The 20,059-nt window shown below is 55.5% G+C and overlaps 1 protein-coding gene and 1 long non-coding RNA gene across 8 annotated transcripts; one reads left to right on the top strand and one right to left on the bottom strand.

Annotated features, from left to right (window-relative positions):
- Positions 1-310: 310 nt before the first annotated feature.
- On the bottom strand, positions 311-12,096 carry ARHGEF15 (Rho guanine nucleotide exchange factor 15). Of its 6 annotated transcripts, none has more exons than XM_060647333.3 (19): positions 11,982-12,084; positions 11,442-11,475; positions 11,062-11,263; positions 9,539-10,194; positions 8,586-8,918; positions 8,270-8,324; positions 6,965-7,023; positions 6,649-6,860; positions 6,367-6,527; positions 6,033-6,185; positions 5,798-5,927; positions 4,440-4,514; positions 4,232-4,324; positions 3,994-4,154; positions 3,735-3,887; positions 3,497-3,579; positions 3,282-3,386; positions 1,700-1,881; positions 311-1,023 (listed from the first exon to the last, which is right to left on the bottom strand). In XM_060647333.3, the coding sequence occupies exons 4-18, from the start codon at positions 10,143-10,145 to the stop codon at positions 1,730-1,732; spliced, it is 2,532 nt and encodes an 843-aa protein (XP_060503316.2). In that variant the 5' UTR covers positions 10,146-10,194; positions 11,062-11,263; positions 11,442-11,475; positions 11,982-12,084; the 3' UTR covers positions 311-1,023; positions 1,700-1,729. The 6 variants fall into 6 exon arrangements, with proteins under 6 accessions (XP_060503316.2, XP_060503315.2, XP_060503311.2 ...); XM_060647332.3 differs by having other exon boundaries at positions 311-1,020; XM_060647328.3 differs by having other exon boundaries at positions 311-1,881.
- An 87-nt stretch (positions 12,097-12,183) lies between these two features.
- LOC132688344 (uncharacterized) lies at positions 12,184-17,718 on the top strand. Of its 2 annotated transcripts, XR_013552106.2 has the most exons (3): positions 12,184-12,742; positions 13,494-13,550; positions 16,630-17,718. It is a non-coding gene; the product is annotated as an uncharacterized LOC132688344 (long non-coding RNA). The 2 variants fall into 2 exon arrangements; XR_013552105.2 differs by lacking the exon at positions 13,494-13,550.
- The last annotated feature ends 2,341 nt before the right edge of the window (positions 17,719-20,059 follow it).

The following is a 20,059-nucleotide window of genomic DNA, read 5'->3' as shown; positions in this document are numbered from 1 at the left end:
CCCTTCTCCCTAGGTCTTCATTCCCTGCTGGAGTCCCAGCCATACCTGGCCCTGCCCTGTCCTCTTCCCCAACCCACAACAGCGCTCTGCTCCAGCTGTAGACCCTTCCCCGCCACTGCCTAGGTCCCCCGGGGAACGAGTGGGGGCCAACACCCTCAGGCCATGCTCCTGGTCTGCAAGCCCCAGGCCCAGCAGAACCGACCCCGGCTCTCAAAGAATCTCTTTCCAAGCAGCCCCACCCCCTTACAAAGCCACACTTGGGAAATTTTAAGCACACACTCGGGAAACTTTAAGCACACACTCCCCTCCATACAGGTCCACCAACGTTTACTGAGGGTTTCTCATTCGCTGGGCACTGTGCAAACCCGGACGGCCAAATGCCAGTCCCTTTCTCCCTCTGAGACTCCCAGAGTCCTTCCACCTCCTGTGGCTGGCGTGGCGGTTGCTGTCCTGGGCCGGTTGCCACGCATGAGCAGAAGGGACAGAGTGATGGTCTAGTTCAGGGGAGGCCTGGTGCCAGGCCTGGGCACCTCCCCCCACCCCACCCCCACCCTTGCCAGCAACTGTCTGCTCCGCCCTGGCCCCATCCCTCACGTCCTTGTGGCATCCTGCAGGGTGGTTTCTCCTCTGGAAGGAGATGCTCTAGAGGGGGTTACACTGGCTCTTTGTCCTCTCCCCACTGGCTGGCCCAGTGTTTCTGTGACAGGGCCAGGATGACGGCGGGAAAGGCCAGGAGGCTCACCGGAGGGCCCGCGATCCACAGCTCCAGTCTCTTCACCCAAACCCAGAGCCGGTCTAAAGCCCGAAGCGGGGGCTGCGTGACTGGATACGGTTGGGTTGGAGGCCAAGTTTGGGGCAAGGAAGCTTCAGGGGGCTTCAGGCCGCAGCCACTGGCCATCTTTGTCTGCTACCAGGCTGCCATGGACCCCTGGCCCAGCACCCAGGCCCCTCACCCCCAACTCTAGCTTCTGGCTGCCAAGCCACACCCAGCACATCTCGTCTGGAGCTCAGACCTCCTGTCTTCTTGGAGAGAATAATAGGAAAAACAGGGGGTGAGGGAAGGCATGGGGCACCTGGTCACCTGGGGCGGCGGGGGGGCAAGACCGCACACACACACACACCATGTTCACCAGAATCACCTTCCCTGATACATCCAGAGACATGCATGCACGCGCACACACACATTCTGAGTCACACACTCCGGATTCTTCTAGAAGAGAGGAAGTGGCTTGAGAGGGCACAGGAGGCACCCCAGGAATGGAATCCAAAGATTCCCAGACTCAAAGGGCAGGACAGTCGTGGCTGGAGAACGAGGCAGGGTCACTACCGGTCTCTTGGGCCCAGACCCCCATCTTGCATGGCCGGATGGCTCCCTGCTTATCACCACTGGCTATTTTATTCTAAGACTCTATCTCCAGCGCAGCCCTTTTCAAAGCTTTATTGACCTAGCTTAGTCTTCCTGGGCTGTGAGCGTAGCAGGGATACTCATTGGCCAGGGGCTCAGCCAGCTCAGCACCCATTGGCTGCTCTGCACTAAGCCTCTTTCTCCATTGGCCGCTCACTCGAGCGTGTCCGTTGGCTGCTCTCTCCTGAAGCTCAGTCCCTATTGGTTGCCAATAGAGGGAGCGTTCCCACTGACAGCGAATCCAATGGATGGGTGGGCTTTGCCCTCCCCGAGCCAAGCACCAGCTGTCCCAACCTGTGCACCACCGCCGCCGCCCCGCCTGCCTTAGGGTGGGGGAGCGCTGGGGGGGCCTGAAGAGGGCCCAACGGCCTCGAGGAGTCTCTGGTGCTGGCGAAGGTGCTTCCTCCTTTCGTGTTCCCCTGTGACTTCACACACCAGCTGGGCAGGGAAGGCCCCAGGAAAGCCCTTTAGCCAGCCTGGGAAAAGAGAGACAGGGGCCCAAGTGGAGCCAGGGCAGTGGACGGGACAGGAAGGAAAAGGAGGTCCGACGGGGTCTGAGGCCTGGGGGTCACGGTGAGTGTGGGGATGAGTGGAGAAGCCTGGAGCGGCAGTAGAAAGGCCATTTCATTAGAGGTGGAGACAGCAGCAGCAACAGAAGATGCGTGTCATTCCTGTCCAGCCCTGCTCATCTCTCATCAGTGCTGCTCATCTCACGCAAGGGAGAGCTGGAGTTCTTACGGGACCCGCACGGTCTGGTCCCCCTTACTTCTGTGACCTCATCTGTTTCTCTGGCCTTTTTTCACTCCGTCTACCAGGCTGGCTGGCCTCCTTAGGATTCTTCAAACACTCTGGCCACAGGGCCTTTGCACCGACTCCTGCCTTGGTCTGGGACACTCTTTTCCCAGACACCATGCGCCCAACTAAGTTCTTCACCTGTCAAGTCACTGCTCACACGGTGCCTCCTTGTGGAGGGGCACCTCGACCTCCTATTTATTTTTAAAATTTTTAAATGTTTATTTATTTTTGAGAGAGACAGAGAGACAGAGAGGCAGAGCACGAGCAGGGGAGGGGCAGAGACAGAGGGAGACATAGAATCCCAACCAGGCTCCAGGCTCCGAGCTATCAGCACAGAGCCAGACCTGGGGCTTGAACTCATGAACTGTGAGATCATGACCTGAGCCGAAGTCAGACACTTTACTGACTGAGGCACCCAGGCTCTCCTATTTTTACTTTTTTAAGCTTATTTATTTATTTTGAGAGAGAGAGAGAGAGAGAGCTCCAGCACCCCGTTGACCTCTCTATGTTCAATTGTAATCCTAGGGCACCTGGGTGTCTCAGTTGGTTAAGCGTCCAACTTTGGCTCAGGTCATGATCTCACACGTGGTTCATGAGTTCGAGCCCCACATTGGGCTCTGTGTGGTCAGCTCAGAGCCTGGAGCCTGCTTCAGATTCTGTGTCTCCCTCTCGTTCTGTCCCTCCCCCACTCACTATTTTTCTCTTTTTCTCTCTCTCGCTCTCTCTCTCAAAAATAAACATAATAAATAAATAAGCATTAAAAAAAATTGTACTCCTACCCAACCCTGGGACGCCTGACCCTGACTCTGTTCTACATGCGTTTTCCCACAACACTTATAACCCTCAGATACTGTATCATCTACTTTTTTTTTAAAAGTAATTCCTACAGGGGGCACCTGGGTGGCTTAGTCGGTTAAGTGTCCAACTCGTGACCTCAGCTGGAGTCATGATGTATCAATTTGTGGGTTTGAGCCCCACATCAGGATTCTCTTTCTGCCCTTCCTTCTCCCCTTTCTCTCTAAATAAATCAATAAACTTTTTTTTTTAATTCACCGAATGAATAAATAAAAGAATCTCTCACCTTCAGGGCTCTTGTGCAGGTGCCTGGGCAGAGCCCTGGACTCCAGACTTCGTGCCTCAGTCCTGGCCGGTGCAGAAGACTCTGAACACAGTTCCTGGGAACAGTCTGCTTGGGGGTGGGTGACACACAGTGGGATCAAGGCCCTTTGTAGCTTTTCCCCCATCTTCCCCCTTTAGCCTCACTTTTCCTTCCCTCGTCTCCCGGAGGACACTCACCACAGTCCTCATAGACGGTGTCCGGGGAGCAGGGAAGGGGGCCGGGGGTAGGGAAGGCTCCCAGCCAGCGCTGCATGTCTGATCTGGTGGGGACATAGGGAGGGGTCACGTTTGAACCAGGAGGTCCTTCTGAGGGACAGACAGGGGCCGTGGAGGAGAGAGACTGAGGAAGAGGGTGGTGGGGACTGAGAATCCAAGTGAGGGTCCCAGGGTGGTTTCTGAAGGCGACACGACTCACAGGGAGGAGGCTTGGAGTAGCCGGTGGGTGGGGCGGCCCTGGTGGTTGCTGAGAAGGGAGAGGCGGAACGTAGGGGGTCCAGATGGGTCCGGAACCTGCTGGGCCTGGACCAGGGAGCGGTGGGCATAGTCCAGAACCTGCAGCCGCTGCCCACTGCCCAGGGAAGAGGCAGTTCAGAGGGCGAATGGGGGATCCGGCTGGACCCCCAGCTCCCCGCCTCCCTACCCCAGCCTGGGCTCCCTCCCTCCCTGGGACCCACCTCTTGGGCTGAGTGATGAGCAGCAGGTCGCTGAAGAGTAGCAGGCAGAGGGGGGTGAAGCGGGGGCGCGAGGTAAAGAGCACACCCCCCCTCCGGCACCCTAACTCGGTCAGCTCCCCTTGCAACTCCAGGCGCCTGGACCAGGACACCAGGGGCAGGGCCTGTGGGGGAGCAGGGGGAGGTTCTGGCTTGTTGCCGCACTGCGGGGGGGTGGGGGGGGGGCTGGGCAGGGGCTCACCTTGACTTTGTGAAAGCGCAGCCTCTGGGTGAGCCGGATCAGCTCCTCTGTCTGCTTCATGCGCCCCACCTCTGCACTGCAGCGCTCAATGATCTGGGGTTGGGGGAGCCGTGTCACCCAGCCCTCCTTCCTTCCGCCCCAACCACCTGGTCGCCTGCCTCCCGATCCCCTATCCCCCCCCCCCCCCCACAGCATCCCTCCTGCCCACCTTGCTGACGGCACCCAGGGCTTTCTGGGCATTCTCCTGGCGGCTGGACCCCTCCTCTGTCTGGCGCAGGATATTCTGGGGACAAGGAGGTAAGAGGGACTGGGCGCCCCGCTCTGCCGCCCTGGGATTCAGAGGGGCTGCTGTTCAGAGGACCCTACGTAGCTTGACAAAATGTTCTGGGTTCACCGGGCTGGGGAACCAACCTCAGGGAGGCAGACAGACCTCACCACTCCCCATCTGCATTACCCTGAGCCCGTCATGTTACCTCTCTGGGCCTCAGTCTCCCCATCTGTCAAATGGGGACAACAATACCCACCCAGCAGACCAGAAGCACTGCTGTAACGATTCAACGAGGTAAATCTACGAAAAGTACTCCTTGGCCCGCAGTAAACACAAAAGAAGACAGCTAGTATTTTCATCGTTAGCTCTTGGTGCAAACAATGCAGCCAAGTGGTTAAGAGCGCCCAGGCGTCCATTTTGCCGCTCTCAGTTATCCTCTGTATGACCTGGGGCAAGTTATGGAACCTCGCGGTGCCTCAGTTTCCTCATCCATAAAGTGGGGTCAGTAACACTGCCCACCTACAGTGGCCGGTAATGTGAAATAGGCAGACAACACTTAAAACCATGCCTAGGACAGAGCGCTCGACAGCCGTCTAGCTATTACGATTAGTAGTATGATTATGGCACCGTCTACACCGGGGATATAGAAAGCTGAATACGATAGGAAGAGGCTGATACCCTAGATGGGGCCTCTCACCGGGTCACCCACAGCAGGTGACCTGGTTTAGGGAGAAGTTTCTGCTTTGCAACAGAAGAGCGTTTCTGTGTCTCAACCTAACCCCCATCCCCGGTATCGCCCCGCCAAGGCGCCTCTTTAGACAACGTTTTCCCCGCAGCGTCCTGCCCGCGTGGAACGTTAACGCCACAGATACGCTGCGCGTCTACCGATGTGCCCCCGCAAACATTGGACCAGCTAAGGTTGTTTTCACCCCCAAAGAGCTCATCGGTGCCTCGCTGGGAGTGCTATCACCCCCCACTGGGGAGGCACGCGGCGGGAGACCTCAAAGGCCACTCCTCACGTTCCCCCCAGACCCCGGGACAGGAGGGGACCTGCCCAAGACCACTGGGCCAGCTAGTGGCCGAGCTAAGTGGCGAACCCACGCGTCCAGCCAGGGGCTCCTTCGCGGGACCCAGACTGCTCCGGGGACGGCTGGTCGGCTCCAGCCAGGCTGGGTGGGTCCTGAGTTGAGAAGCCGGGCAGGAGGGCCCCCCCCACCCACGCTGGGTGGGAGGGGGGGGGTAGGGGGAGAGTGCTCCCGCGAGGGCCCCCCACCCCCACCCCGGGGGGGCACAGGTACCTGCAGCAGCATGCGGAGCCTGGTGATTCGCTGAAAGGGCAGCAGCAGGAAGGACGGCAGCGGCAGCCGCTCGCACTTGGGGAGGCTTTGCAGGCGCCGCAGCTCGGCCGAGAAGCGCACGTTCGTGTCCCTGCGAAAGCGGTCCCGGCGGATGGCGGCGTCCACCTGGAGGCCCCGCCCCCGCCCCTGCTCCCCTCGCGTCCTGTCCTCCCCCTCCCCCGCCACGTGCACTCACATAAGGCGGCTGTAGGTCTCCTCCTGGTATTGCTGGTTGCGCACGTAATCCACGTACACCGAGAAGGGGCCCACGGCGTGGTCGTGCACCACGTCACACAGGTCGCTGATGTGGGGGGAAGAGCGCACACGGGACAGCAGCGTCCCTAGAAACCTGAGGGAGTCAGGGGAACACGCAATGGAGGTGGGGCACACAGCCAGGTCTCCCAGGAGTCCGAGCGAAGAGCTGGGCGCTATCTGGGCCCCTGGAAGGGAGGACCTGGGACAAGCAGAAAGCTAAGGGAGTGCTCAGCGGCCAGAGGCCCCGCTTGCTGTTCCGACAGGACCCCACTGACCGCTCGCTGACTCCCTGGACTCGCTGCACGTTGGAGAAGAGGGTGTGGTGGTCCCGGGGGGTGAGCGTGTCCCGGAGAGCCTGGCTCAGCACGAAGGTGTCAGTTAGCAGCCGCAGGGAGCGCAGGTAGGAGGCCTCGGAGGTCACCACCTCGAACAGGCTCTGAGGAGGAAGGGCAGGGCAGTGGGCGGAAAGCCCGGCTCCCCGCCAGTCCCGGAGGCAGGTTCCACCCTCCTCCCCCCTCCGCCCCGCGCCAGCCCTGCCGGACCCCAGGCGTGCCCACCTCCTGCATGCGCCTCTCCTGGGGGCTGAGGGTGTCCAGGAGGCCGCTGGCCCGCACAGCCGGCAGCTCCTGCCACAGCGTGTTGCGAGGTCCAGGGGGCCGTGCGAAGGTGGGAGCTTCGCCGGGGTTTGTTGGAGAGGGACACCCGTCCTCGCTGACCCCCCAGAGCTCCTCTGACAGCACAGCCGCTCGATAGTTCTGGTACAGGGGCTCTGGAGTACAGACCCAGCACATCAGGGAAGCCCAGCGCCCCAGAACCCTTCCCCACTGCTTGAAGGGGAGGCACAGAGGGGACCCCAGGTCCAGAGGCCCTCACCGTCCTGCAGGGGCAGCTCCCAGTTCTGTTCCTTCAGCAATTCCAGCCCCTCCTTGTCCCTGCGGAGAGAAACGGAGGGACTGCCCCAGAGCCACCACCACGATCACACCCCCCCCCAGGGGGCGCTATTCACATGCTAGTGTAAGGGAGTGCGCGATCCACACACAGGTAGTGTGCAGGGACCCCGATGGAACCACACACACAAAATTATTTATGCGGGGCGCCTGGGTGGCCCAGTCGGGCGACCGTCTGACTTTGGCTCAGGTCCCCATCTCCCGGTTTGTGAGTTCAAGCCCCGCATCGGGCTCTGCGCTGACAGCTCAGGGCCTGCTTGGGATCCTCTCTCTCTGCCCCTCCCCTGCTCTCTCTCTCTCTCTCTCTCTCTCGAAAAATAAACAAACATTTTGTAAAAATTATTTATGTGCCTGTTGTATACGAGGCCCTGTACTGGGCAGGCCCCATCCATTCCTGCGATCTCAACTACTGGGTACCACACACTTCCAAGCCTCTCTCTCCAGAGCTCTCCAGATCGCTCAGCTGCGGATGGTTGTCTGGCGTGTCCTATCTGTGCCTCAGTGAAATTCAGCATGATCGAACCCAGAATCGCACCTCCCTGCTCTGCCGCATTCAACCAAGTTAAACACCTAGGAGAATTCCTACCAGCAAGGGCTGAATAAGTGAGTGGGAACTCACTAGCTCTGATAGGGGTGGTGAATCTAAAATGATTAATAGGGGTCCCTGGGTGGCTCAGCCGGTTAAGCATCTGACTCTTGATTTCGGCTCAGGTCATGATTTCATGGTTCGTGGGTTTGAGCCCCGTATCGGGCTCTGTGCTGACAGCGCGGAGCCTGCTTGGGATTCTCTATCTCCTTCTCTTTCTCTGCCTCTCTCTCTCTCTCTCTCTCTCTCTCTCTCTCAAAAGAAAATAAATGAACATTAAGATGATCAACAAACCCACATAACACAGGAGAGGCGTCCCTGGTGCTAAACAGATTTATAGACCATTGCAATAGAGGCTCAAGGTCCCGGAAGTAAACCAGAGCAATTGCTGTGGGCGGGGCTCTTTACCAATATCGCACTCAACAACTCTGTGAAGTAGCTGGTGTCTTATCCCCACCCACAGATGAGGACCCTGAGACCAGGAAGGTTAAGTGACTTGTCTGAGGCCACACAGCTGGTAAGGGACAGAACCGCTTGTCTCCAGAGCCCTAGACGTCCTTCCCCCACATCTGCGAAGGTGAGATTTCGCTGGGCCTGAAGCTTAGCCTGCGCTGGGGTAGGGGTAAGGGTGCGGGTGTTTGGTACCTGCCCTCCATAGATGCTGGAGGAGTGTCCTGAAGAGCTTCATCAGGATTGTCCCCTGGAGAGAGAGCCCAGAGTCCAGAGAACAAATCTCCAGGATCCCCAGCCCCGGACTCCTGACTCCAGCCCCCACCCCACCCCCACCCGCCAGCAGGAGACGCTCACTATAAAAACTACAACTCCAGTCAGCCCCAGAGCAGCAGCTGGTGGAGAACAGAGTCCAGGGTGGGTTGTGGGTGGTAGTTTTTCGGCTTTTACAAAGATCCACCTCCAGCCCTTCCCTTCCCCGCCCAGAGACCCGCTCACCCGGGCTCTGTACCTGTCGGGATTCCGTCTTCCGAGGGCAAATGGAGATCTGGCTGCGGGGGGTCCCCGGAAGCGGTGACGTCTGGCCTGACCCACGCTGGTTTGGGGGCTTTCAGGGGTGGCAAGAGTTTGCGTTCGGCAGTGGAGCGGTAGGACGTAAGGACCACTGGGGGGAGACTGAGGCTTGGAGGGCTGGGGCGGGAGCGGGAGGTCCTCAGTGGGGAGGCCCGGCAGAAAGCCCTGGGGCCATCCTCATAGCCCCCCACAGGTACCCATCGGAGCTCCAGGCCAGGCCGGCCTATGTGGCAGACACAGGGGCAACAGGGAGGACAGGCCAGGACAGCATCTGGGGGAGACAGGGGTGCCCTAAGGAGAAGGCCCTTGGGGCCTGGCCGTACCTTGCCCGGGCCTCCTCCCTCTCCCTAAGCTACCAAGCAGTGGGACAAGGTGGTCCAGCCCCAGGCATCTTTATCTCCCCCACCCTGACTCTCCTCAAACCCCCCCCAAAAAACATGGAAATCAGATTTTTCCCAACATGAAATCCATTTTTAAAAATGTAGCCCCTGGAGCCTGCTTGGGATTCTGTGTGTCCCTCCCTCTCTCTCTGTCCCACCCCCACCCACCCTGTGTTCTGTCTCTCAAAAATAAATAAATCTTTAAAAAATGTAAAAAAAAAATATATATATATGTATATGTATATATATATGTATATACATGTATATATATATACATATACATATATATGTATATACATATATATATACATATACATATATATGTATATACATATATATATATACATATACATATATATGTATATGTATATATATGTATATACATATGTATATATATGTATGTATATATACATATATATATACATACGTATATATATAGCGCCCCTGAAAGGACCCAGTCTTAAAGCACTAAAAACAAAGAAGCCCGCCCAGGGCTCCACGATGCACTTACCCGGAGCGCCATTCTCCTGTGACCCGCTCCCAGCAACGTTGCCCTGTGGAACCTCTCTCTCGCCATTCACATCCACTGCCCCATGGGCACCCGGCTCCAGGGCATCTCCAGCCTGGACCTTGCCTTCAGCCCCCCATTCAAACCTGCCAGCCAATCTCCGCACAGCGCCTGGGGCCGAGGCAGAGCCACCCTGGGCCAGGACCTCAGCCCTGAGGAGCAGGGGCGGAGTGTGGGGTGACCCGGAGGGCTTGGGTGGGGGAACTGGAGACCGGGGAGCGGGCTCTGGGGTGACGAAGCGCCTGGACACTGGACTGGGGGTGCTGGAAGGCGAGTCTGGGGAAGTCTGGGAGTCGAGGCTGGCTTTAGAAGCCGAGGGGGGCAGAAGGGCAGGGGGCTTGAGGGCCGAGGCTGGGGGCTCCCAGGGGATGGGGGTGCACATCGGGGTTGGCGCGTCATTGGGGGTGAGGGGAGCTTCTCGTGGAGAAGAGCCGTTGTGGTGGGGCCCTGGGGACTGGGCAGCCCTGGGGCGAGAAGGAGGACGGGGGCGGATGATCCGAGGGGGCTTCTGGGTAGGGGGTGTTGCTGCAGGAAGAGACTGGGCTGACATCTTCCTCTGGGCTCTTCAAAGGAGTGGGATACTCTTCTGGAGTCATCCCCTGAGGAAGAGGGAGGAAGAGACCCTTAAGGCCCACCCCACCCCACCCACCCCCTTCCCCCGCCATGGGTAGACGGAGGCCTCCCAGCAGAAACTGTTTGCAAGCAAATGGGGACATGATTTCGGGGTGGGGGGGGGCGCGGGAGGGGAAAAGGCTAGTGCCCTCCCTCTGCTTCTTTCTCATCTCCACTGTCTTCCTCTCCTCACCTCTCACCCCTCCCAGCCTCCCAGCCTCCATTTCTCTCTGTCTTTTGGCTTCTGCTGCCACAGTCGGGCCACAGGGGGCAGTGAGGCCGGCGCGGGGGCGGCCGGCTGGAGACCCAGGTTGGGGGCCCCGGTACATCGCGCTTCTCCTATGGCCAGACGTGTCCGGCTGCAGAGCTGTGCGTGCTTGCGTGCGTGCGCCAGCGCGCGAGAGGTGTTGAGAACGCACGCTCCGTGCGGCCAGGCGGGGGGCGAGCGCGGGCCGCGGCGCGGTGCAGGCGGAGAGGCGGGGTGCGAGCGGACGCGTGTGCGCAGGCGCGCCGCCCGGGCCCGGGGAAGCGAGGGATGCATCACTATTTCCCTGCTCCAGCGGGCCCTCCGCCCCCCATTTCCCAGTTCCTCTCTCCGGACTCTCCCTTTCCGGATTATTTTTAGTCTCCTTTTCCTGCCCTCAAGATTCCTGGAGCCTCTGACCCCAAGAGACCAGGGGGCCCCGGGCACGGTCTCTCCTGCCCCGTCCTCATCCCTGCCCGCCCCCGCCCCGCATCTGGTCAGAGAGGCCCCAGTGGGAGCCTGGGTCCTGCCAGGATGCCTGGTGGGTGGTCGGGAGACCGGACTGAAGGTGAGGACCAGTGGGGCCAGGACGCCGAAACCTGGGCTTCACCTCCTCCTGCGGGCAGGCGGCTGCAATCCTGAGAAGGCGGCAGGGTCAGGGCGGTGGCCCCAAACTCCGCACAGGAGGCGGCCGGAGAGTCACCCCTCCAGGCCCCGGATTAGGTTCTGGAGAAAGGATGCCGGGTGGGGGCTGGGGGCCGGAGGCTGTGAATCTTGCAGCTCAATGGCCTCTGTGTTCTGGCAGGAAGCTCCTTAGGTGACCCAGGCAGTGGCCTCACCAGCTGGCGGGCTCCTCCCCAGCCTTGCCCCCCTTCAGGGATCCCTCTCCCCCCCAACTCCCCGCCAAAGGTACCTGCGTTTACTTCCTTTCCCGCCCCCCCACTCAGGCCTCTCTCACAGGGACCCAGGTACCAGGCCCCACGCACTCACCCTTCAGTCCTCTCCACTCTGTCACCTCCCAGGGCTGAGTGAGTAGGGGCAGGAAACAGGAATCGGATCCTCCTCCCAACCGGACACCCCCCCTCCCCAAACCACACCGCACTCCACATGCGCACACCAGGGTTCTGGAAGATGTGATGGACCCAGGATCCCAAGGGTCCCGGAAAAAGGCTGAAACGCCGGCGTGGGAGAGCGGGCTGTTCTGTATGCACAGGGTCTGGTTGTGGCTGCGTGGCTGCGTGGACTGGGGGCTGTTGGGGCCCTGGGGTGGGGACGAAGGATGGGCTGGCAATGGCACAGGGCCGGGCCAGTGGGAGGGCACCGGGCACGGGCGTCTGGACACCTCTGTATCAGCTGAGGGATGGTGTGTGTGTCCCTCCAGAACGTGTCTATCTCTCCCACACCACACACGAGAGCCCGTCCCTTAAGCTTCTAACCTGTCCCTCTGGGTGTGAGCCACTCTTTATGTCACACCACGGGACCCCCACCCGGGCTTCCCGCTCCCTGTAGTGCCCCCCTCCCTGAACTTACCTTTGTCTTTCTGGAAGCTGTTTCTATTTTCAGCCTGTCCTGCCTACCCCTTGGAGCGAGGAGTGTGGGGCCAGGTCTCCGAATGCCTGTTCCTGTGTTTCTGGGGCGGGAACTGAGGGCCCAGATTGAGATCTCCACAGAGGAAGCCAGTTCCTTGGCCCCACCCGGCCATTGTGTCAGGCGTGTGTGCATGTGTGCATGGGGGGCGGGGGGAGGGGGAGGCAGGGGGAGAGGGCCTCCAGTGGGAAGGAGGTCGGAGACCTGAGACCCCTGCCTGTTCACCCTTCTCTGCCCACCTCTCTCTGGGTCCCAGCCCCTGACTCTCCCTTTGCCACTGGGAGGCTTTGATGTGGACTGGCCTGTGCAGTCAGCACCCCCTGAGGCTGGGTGGGGGGGGGACCCTCTCCCCTCTAATTTGCTCTGTGCTTGAGGGGCTGGGGGTGTGCCATAAAAACAGGGTGGAGCGAACCCCCGCCTAGCCTGGATTCAGGCTGGTGGGAGGAAGATACAAGGGCGGTTATGAAATCCGGGGGCCTCTGCCCACGCCCAGTGCCGCCCTTTCTAGATCTTCGTGCCCACACCCGAACAAGATACTGGAAAGAAAAGCTGGAAAACTGGTGTAAAAGTGTTTGACCCCTTTTCTCCTCCATGTGAAAGGCAAAATTCTCGCAACGACCTACCAGGCGCTACCCGACCTACCCTCCGCCCATCCCTGTCCGGGCCTGCAGCCTGGAAACCTGCCTCCGGAGACATCCCCATGGGTGAGTCCCTCCCTTCTTCAAGTCACTGCTCAGAGACCACGAGGCCTGCCCCACCACTCTGAAACTGCCAGCCGCCGCCTCCTGCCCCATTCCTGACCTGCCTTCTTTCCCCGCCGGCAACCATTGTTTGTAACGCACCAAAATCTGTGCTCTCAAATTGACAAATTCTGTTTATAGTTAATTACCTTTCCGTGTTAAAAAGTAAGCTTCCTGGTGGCAGGATCTTTATGTTCTGCTCACTGATGTATCTATCCCCAAGTTCTGGAACAGGGTCAGGCATATAATAATAGGTGCTTAGGGGCGCCTGGGTGGCTCAGTCGGTTGGGCGGCCGACTTCACCTCAGGTCATGATCTTGTGGTGTGTGAGTTCGAGCCCCGCGTCGGGCTCCTTGCTGACTGCTTGGAGCCTGGAGCCTGCTTCAAATTCTGTGTCTCCTTCTCTCTCTGCCCCTTTCCCATTCTCACTCTGTCTCTCTCTGTCTTTCAAAAATGAATAAATGTTAAAAAAAATTTAAAAAAGATAATAATAGGTGCTTAATGTTTTGGGAATTGACACAAATTAAATTGAATCCTCCCCATAAGTCTACTAGTCTCTGACTCTCCTTCCCTACAGACCGTTTCCACGATTCTGTTGATCCCACCTGTTTCCCAACACACACACACAAACACACACACACACACACACACACACACACCAGGACCAGGAATCTAACCTCCCAGCCCTCATCTCTAGATCCTTTTGGATTTTCAGGGAGAGGAAATCTTTCCAAGAGTATCTCACAGACCCAATCAAGAAAGCTGAATACACGTAAGTAGCCAAAAGAATCCTGTTGTGTGTGTGTGTGTGTGTGTGTGTGTGTGTGTGTGCGTGTGTTTTAACCGAAACGGGAATATCTTATTCATTTTGCTACTTACAAAAATAACATTAAAAAAAGATAACCCGGGGTGCCTGGGTGGCTCAGTTGGTTGAGCGTCCGACTTCAGCTCAGGTCACGATCTCGCAGTCCGTGAGTTCGAGCCCCGCGTCGGGCTCTGGGCTGGTGGCTCAGAGCCTGGAGCCTGCTTCCGATTCTATGTCTCCCTCTCTCTCTGCCCCTCCCCCGTTCATGCTCTGTCTCTCTCTGTCTCAAAAATAAATAAACATTAAAAAAAATTAAAAAAAAAAAAAAAGATAACCCAAGGGGCACCTGGCTGGCCCAGTCAGTAGAACGTGCAACTCTTGATCTCAGGGTTGTGAGTTCAAGCCCCACATTCGATATAGAGCTTACTTTAAAAAATAAAAATAAGGACAGCACCTCGGTGGCTCAGTCGGTTGAGCCAGGGTTGTGGGATCAAGCCCAGTGTCGGGCTCTGAGTTGACCATGGAGCCTGCTTAAGATTCTCTCTCTCTCTCTCTCTCTCTCTCCCTCTGCCACTCTCCTCCCCCCCCCCCCCACACCTCTCTCTCTATCTCAAATAAAAATAAATAAATAATAGGGGTGCCTTGGTGGCTCAGTCGGTGAAGTGTCTGACTCTTGGTTTCGGCTCAGGTCATGATCTTGTGGTTGGTGGGTTTGAGCCCTACGTCAGGCTCCATGCTGCTGACAGGGCAGAGTCTGCTTGGGATTCTCCCTCTCTCTGCTCCCACCCTGCTCTCTCTCTCTCTCTCTCTCTCTTTCTCAAAGTAAATAAACTTTTAAAATAAACAAATAAATAAATAGCGTAACCCCAAAGTGCTGGTTATTAGCTGCAGACATGAATGGCACTTGAAACTTTCTAAAACCCAGGGGTGAGTGGGGATGCCAGCAGAAGAGGAATGGAGTGGACTGGACCCCCCTGGGCCCTTCGCTGTCCTCCCTCACTTTCCCGCTGCCTCTCTCTGTCCTGACTGGCCCACCCGGAGGCCTCCTATCTGCCTAGCTGTTGGTGAGAGATGTCCCCTCCTCCCCCAAACTGAAGCTCCCTGGGACTGCCCTCGAAATGTTCTAACATTCCTGACCAAGAGGCTCTACTGGGCCCCACTGCTCAAAGCAACCACAAGGACGGAAAAAAAAAAAAAAAAACACGACTTTTCAGAGCTATAAAATCACCGTCTGTTTATTTATATGTGTGCGCCGTCCCATTCGAAAAGAAACTGAGCTCTGAAAATCATACCGTGCGACACCCACCAGATTATTTTTGTACGGACACGTATTTGTTGTGCAAATACTTTTGCAAAGGTAGTGAAGGTTTTTTCATGTAGTAATACAGCGTCCCACCCCCACCAAGGCAAAAGCTTTCTGTTTTTCCATATTCCAGGGACACCATCATCGTTTCGAGTCTGTATTCTGCCTTCTCTTTAGCATTGCTTTATGACCCTTTGTCATGTTGCTACACGGTCTCTGTAACTACAGCTTTTCCTGGAATATAATATTGCATCAACTAGGTTTTACCACCTTGGTAAGAACAGTAAAAGTCTTCTAGGAAATGCTTCACACCTCCACCCCCCACCCCACTCCATATGGTTCCAGTGGGACAGCCGACCACAGCAGTCTCCTCCAGGCCATCTGACCCAGGTTTGGTCAATCCTCTGGCCACAGAGAATGGCCCAGGAATGCAGGAGTCACCCAAGCAGGGAGAGCCTCCCTGGGAAAGAGCCGCTTCCTCTTTCCTCCAAGGGCACAAAGCAGGAACAAGGTTAAGTCTAGCGCCATCAGACTTGGCCTTTCCCCCACCCCACCCGCCATCCCCACCCTAGTCAATTCAGTGGGGAGAAAATGAGCCCCATACCCCAGGGAAGCAGAGACAAGAGATGGAGGGGGGCTGACAACTCATTTTTGTCCACTGGACCACCCCATTTCCTGAGCCACTAAATTCTTTCATGCTTAAGCTGGTTTCAGCTGGGTTTCTGTCACTTATTGCTGAAAGAATCTTGACTATTGTAATTCATTCCCTAGGGACACGTGGGTCGCTTTCAGGTTTTGTCATTACAATCAAGGCTGCAACGCACATCCTTTTCTGTGCAAAACACTTGCAATTTGAAATGTGATTCACAAAGTAACCCTAGGAGACACTTAGACTGTTCTTGAAAATCAGGTAGGGCTTGGCCAGGCCAAGAGGCAAGGCATGGGTGCCCATCTGGGGGGACCACAGAGAGTGGGCCCATCTGGAGAACTGTGGGGAGAGAGTCTTGGCTGAAATGGAAAGAAGGTTAGGAGGCTGGAGGAACAGGTACAGAAGGTTTCTGAGTGGGGGTGGCAGGGGGCGGACAGAAATGGTTTTGACCATTTTCTTACCCACCCCCACCTTCTGGTACCTGGTTCTCCTTCAGGGAGCCACCATCATTCTAGTCCACATGGCCCAGAAGCAGCCAGCCAACACGTGCTCTCCTCCCTAGCCACCGAGATTGATTCAGGGGTGAGCCTGTGACACACGCAGGGCCAAAGCATAATCCACGCAGGACGTAGGCGCCAATCGTTGAAAAAGACATTCTACGCTCTCTGGTAGGTTATTTTTCAAAGATGGTTGCAACAGCCCCTCCCATCCCAAATTCCCTTCTGCAATGGGACTCTGACACTCTTCTCATTAAGAGGAAGAATTTAGGGTGACTCAGTCGGCCAAGCAATTGACTCTTGATCTCGGCTCAGGTCACAATCTTGCAGTCTGTGAGTTCGAGCCCCATGTCAGGATCCATGGCAGTCGGCTTGGGATCCTGTCTCCCTCTCTCTCTGCCCATCCACAGCTTGTGTGCTCTCGCTCTCCAAATAAATAAACTTAAAGACAAGAGAGAGGAAGAATTTATTTTCCCTCCAATTCAACCCGGGCCGGCCCCGTGACCTGCTTTGATCAAGAGAACGTGAAGAATGACACTGTGCCTGTTCGGGGCCTGGGCCTGAAGAGGACTGACAGTTTCATCTCTGTTTTCTTAGGAGCCAGCCGTCGTGCACAGAAATGTCGGTGAGACTACTGAATGGTGACCGGCCATGTGGAGGGAGAAGCCACTTGGAGAACCGGGATGCCCCAGCCATCAGCTAGGATGGAGATCTTAGGACACGTGAGAAGGCCATATTGGATTCTCCAGCCCCACCCCAACACCCAACTAATACCACACAGGGCATCCACACTGAGCCCTGCCCAAATCCTTTTTTTTCCTCCCAAATTCTTCTTCTTGACGTTTATTTATTTTTGAGAGAGAGAGACAGAGCATGAGTGGGTAAGGGGCAGAGAGAGGGAGACACAGAATCGAAAGCAGGATCCAGACTCTGGGCTGTCAGCACAGAGCCCGTCGCGAGGCTTGAACCCACAAACCGTGAGATCATGACCTGAGCCGAAGCCGGACGCTTAACCGCCTGGGTGCCCCAGCCCCAATTCTTGATCCACAGACTCCTGAGCAAAGAAATGGTTTGTGTGTGAGGCCACTAAGTCTTGGGTTGATTCGTTAGGCAGCGATAGACAACCAAAGCGCTGTCTCTCCTCTGGGGATGCTAAGCTGATGAGGCACAGGCCTAGGGCTACTCCATGGGTTGCCTGAGAATAAAACCAACACAAGGGAGAGGCTGAGACACAGAGGTGAGTCCCTGATCCCGCTGGCCTGAAATCCTACCTGTGTTTGCGCTGTTCTGTCATGTGAGTCAACAAATTCCTGTTCTGTAAGCTGGTTTGAGTAGGGTTTCTGTCACTTATAACAAAAAAAAAAAAAAAAAAAAAAATTCCTTATGAGGGGAGAGGAGCTCTGAAATACTGAAAGAAATACTGAGTCCCACTGGTGTCTGGTAGGGCCGGGACCTCGAACTCCAATAGAATCCTTCTGGGAGTGGGGCGCCTGGGTGGCTCAGTTGGTTAACTTCAGCTCAGGTCAAGATCTCACACGGTCTGTGGGTTCAAGCCCCCATCGGGCTCTGTGCTGACAGCCAGGGGCCTGGTTCAGATTGTGTCTCCCTCTCCCTCTCTGCCCTTCCACTGCTCGTGCTCTGTCTGTCTGTCTCTCTCTCTCAAAAATAAGTAATTTTTAAAAAATGGAAGGGGCGCCTGGGTGGCTCGGTCAGTTGAGCGCCCGACTTCGGCTCATGTCATGATCTCACGGTTGGTGAGTTCGAGCCCCGCGTCGGGCTCTGTGCTGACAGCTCAGAGCCTGGAGCCTGCTTCGGATCCTGTGTCTCCCTCTCTCTCTAGCCCTCCCCGACTAGTGCTCTGTCTCTCTCTGTCTCTCAAAAATAAATAAATGTAAAAAAAAAAAAAAGAAAAGAAAAGATCAACACCCACAGTGAGAAGCCACTTTGACAGTATGCGTCCAGTGGCACCCTTGATATGATGTGATAAATGACATTTACCTCTGTGGTCTTCCTCCCAAAAACCCATGACCTCAGTTCAATCATGAGGGGGGGAAAAAAGAAAAAAGAAAGAAAGAAAATCATGAGACAAAAAGCCCTCGGTCAATCCTGAGAATCAGAGAACGTGCTACAAAATCCTTAACGCAGGACTCCTCAAAACTGTCAAGGTCATCAAAAAAGTGTCAAGGTCATCAAAAACAAGGAGAATCGGAGAAATTGTCACAGCTAAGACAGAGCCTTCTTCCAGCCTAAGAAAATATGACAATTAAGTGTAATGTGGTAGGTGCCCTGCATGGGATCCTGGAACAGAAAAAGAAGTTGAAGCAAAAATGAAGAAAATCCGAGTAAAATATGGACTCTGATGAATAATAATGTGTCAATATCAGTCCGTTATTATAACAATATATCATATTTTTTTTATTAAATTTTTTTTAAGTTTATTTATTTTTGAGACAGAGAGAGACAGAGCATGAACGGGGAAGGGTCAGAGAGAGGGAGACACAGAATCCGAAGCAGGCTCCAGGCTCTGAGCCATCAGCCCAGAGCCTGACGTGGGGCTCGAACTCACGGACCGTGAGATCGTGACCTGAGCTGAAGTCGGACGCTCAACCGACTGAGCCACCCAGGCGCCCCAACAATATATCATATTAACACAAGATGTTAATAACAAGGGAAACTGGATGGGGGTGATATGGGAACTCTCATAGTACCTTTACAACTTTTACAACTTTTCTGTAAATTTGTTTTTTAAGTTTTTTTTTAATGTTTATTTTTTTGAGAGAGAGACAGTGTGAGCCAGGGAGAGGCAGAGAGAGATAGAGGGAGACACAGAATTCAAAGCAGGCTCCAGGCTCTGAGCTGTCAGCACAGAGCCCGATGCAGGGCTCGAACTCACAAACCGTGAGATCGTGACCTGAGCCGAAGTTGGACACTTAACCAACTGAGCCCCTCCAGGCGCCCCACGACTTTTCTGTAAACTTAACACTTCTAAAATTTACGCTATTAAAAAAACCCTTTTTTTTTAATGTTTATTCATTTTTGAGAGAGAGAGACACACAGAGAATGAGAGGGGGAGGGGCAGAGAGAGAGGGAGACACAGAATCTGAAGCAGGCTCCAGGCTCCGAGCTGTCAGCACAGAGCCCAACGCAGGGCTTGAACCCACGAATTGTGAGATCATGACCTGAGCCAAAACCAAGAGTCGGACGCTTAACTGACTGAGCCACCCAGGCACCCCAAAATTAAGGTATTTTTAAAAATAATACTATAAAAGTTGTCTATCTCTAGGGTATCTAGATATTAAAGACAAAAGGCCTAAACTAATGGTTCTAAAACTTCAGCACACATCAGGATAACCTACAGGGCTTGTTGAACGGAGTAGTCAGTCAGTCTTCACCTCCTGAGTTCCTGGTGCTGGAAGTCTAAGGCAAGACTAGAGGATTTGCATTTCTAGTGAATTCCCAGGTGCTGCTGCTACTCCAAGGACCACACTTTGAGAACCACTGGTGTAAACTCCAGGATTAAAATGATAATTAATTCTCGGAGCTCCTGGGTGTCTCAGTCGGTTAAGTGTCCAACTTCAGCCCAGGTCATGATCTCACACTCTCTGAGTTCAAGCCCCGCGTTGGGCTCTGTGCTTACAGCTCAGAGCCTGAGCCTGGAGCCTGCTTCTGTGTCTCCCCCTCTCTCTGCCCCTCCCCTGCTCATGCTCTGCCTCTCTCTCTCTCTCTCTCTCTCTCAAAAATAAATAAAAACATTAAAAAAAAATTGTCATCCCGTCCACCAGGTGGAGAACTCTAAGAGCATTCTTTGGAAATTTCCAGAAGACTCAGAGCCCCTCCTGAGAAGCCCCATTATCTGTGCTACTTTACCCTCCACCCCTCCTGCCTCATCTGAACTGCTCAATGAGGTAGCAGTACAATGGTGAGATAGAGATGACTCAGACAGGGTCTAGGGGTGGGCTGGGGCATCCAAGAACTCCCAGGGAGGTGAAGGAGTCAGGGAGTAAACAATTGCTAATTAAAATGAAAA

The sequence above is a fragment of the Panthera onca genome, chromosome E1 (assembly GCF_046562875.1).
Source record: "Panthera onca isolate mPanOnc1 chromosome E1, mPanOnc1 haplotype 2, whole genome shotgun sequence".
Classification (NCBI taxonomy): Eukaryota; Metazoa; Chordata; class Mammalia; order Carnivora; family Felidae; genus Panthera; species Panthera onca.
Note: the sequence above shows the minus strand (reverse complement) of the source record. Positions and strands in the feature narration are given on the sequence as shown.

Bases quoted from the DNA above. Each gene is read 5' to 3' on its own strand.
- ARHGEF15 (XM_060647329.3), bottom strand. From the start codon at position 10,145: ATGTCAGCCCAGTCTCTTCCTGCAGCAACACCCCCTACCCAGAAGCCC. The intron at 3,580-3,734 runs GTGAGTCGTGTC...TGTCCCCACCAG, and splicing joins CTACTCCAAGCCTCCTCCCT to ATCAGACATGCAGCGCTGGC. The intron at 1,882-3,281 runs GTGAGAGATTCT...CTCTTTTCCCAG, and splicing joins CCTGCACAAGAGCCCTGAAG to GCTGGCTAAAGGGCTTTCCT.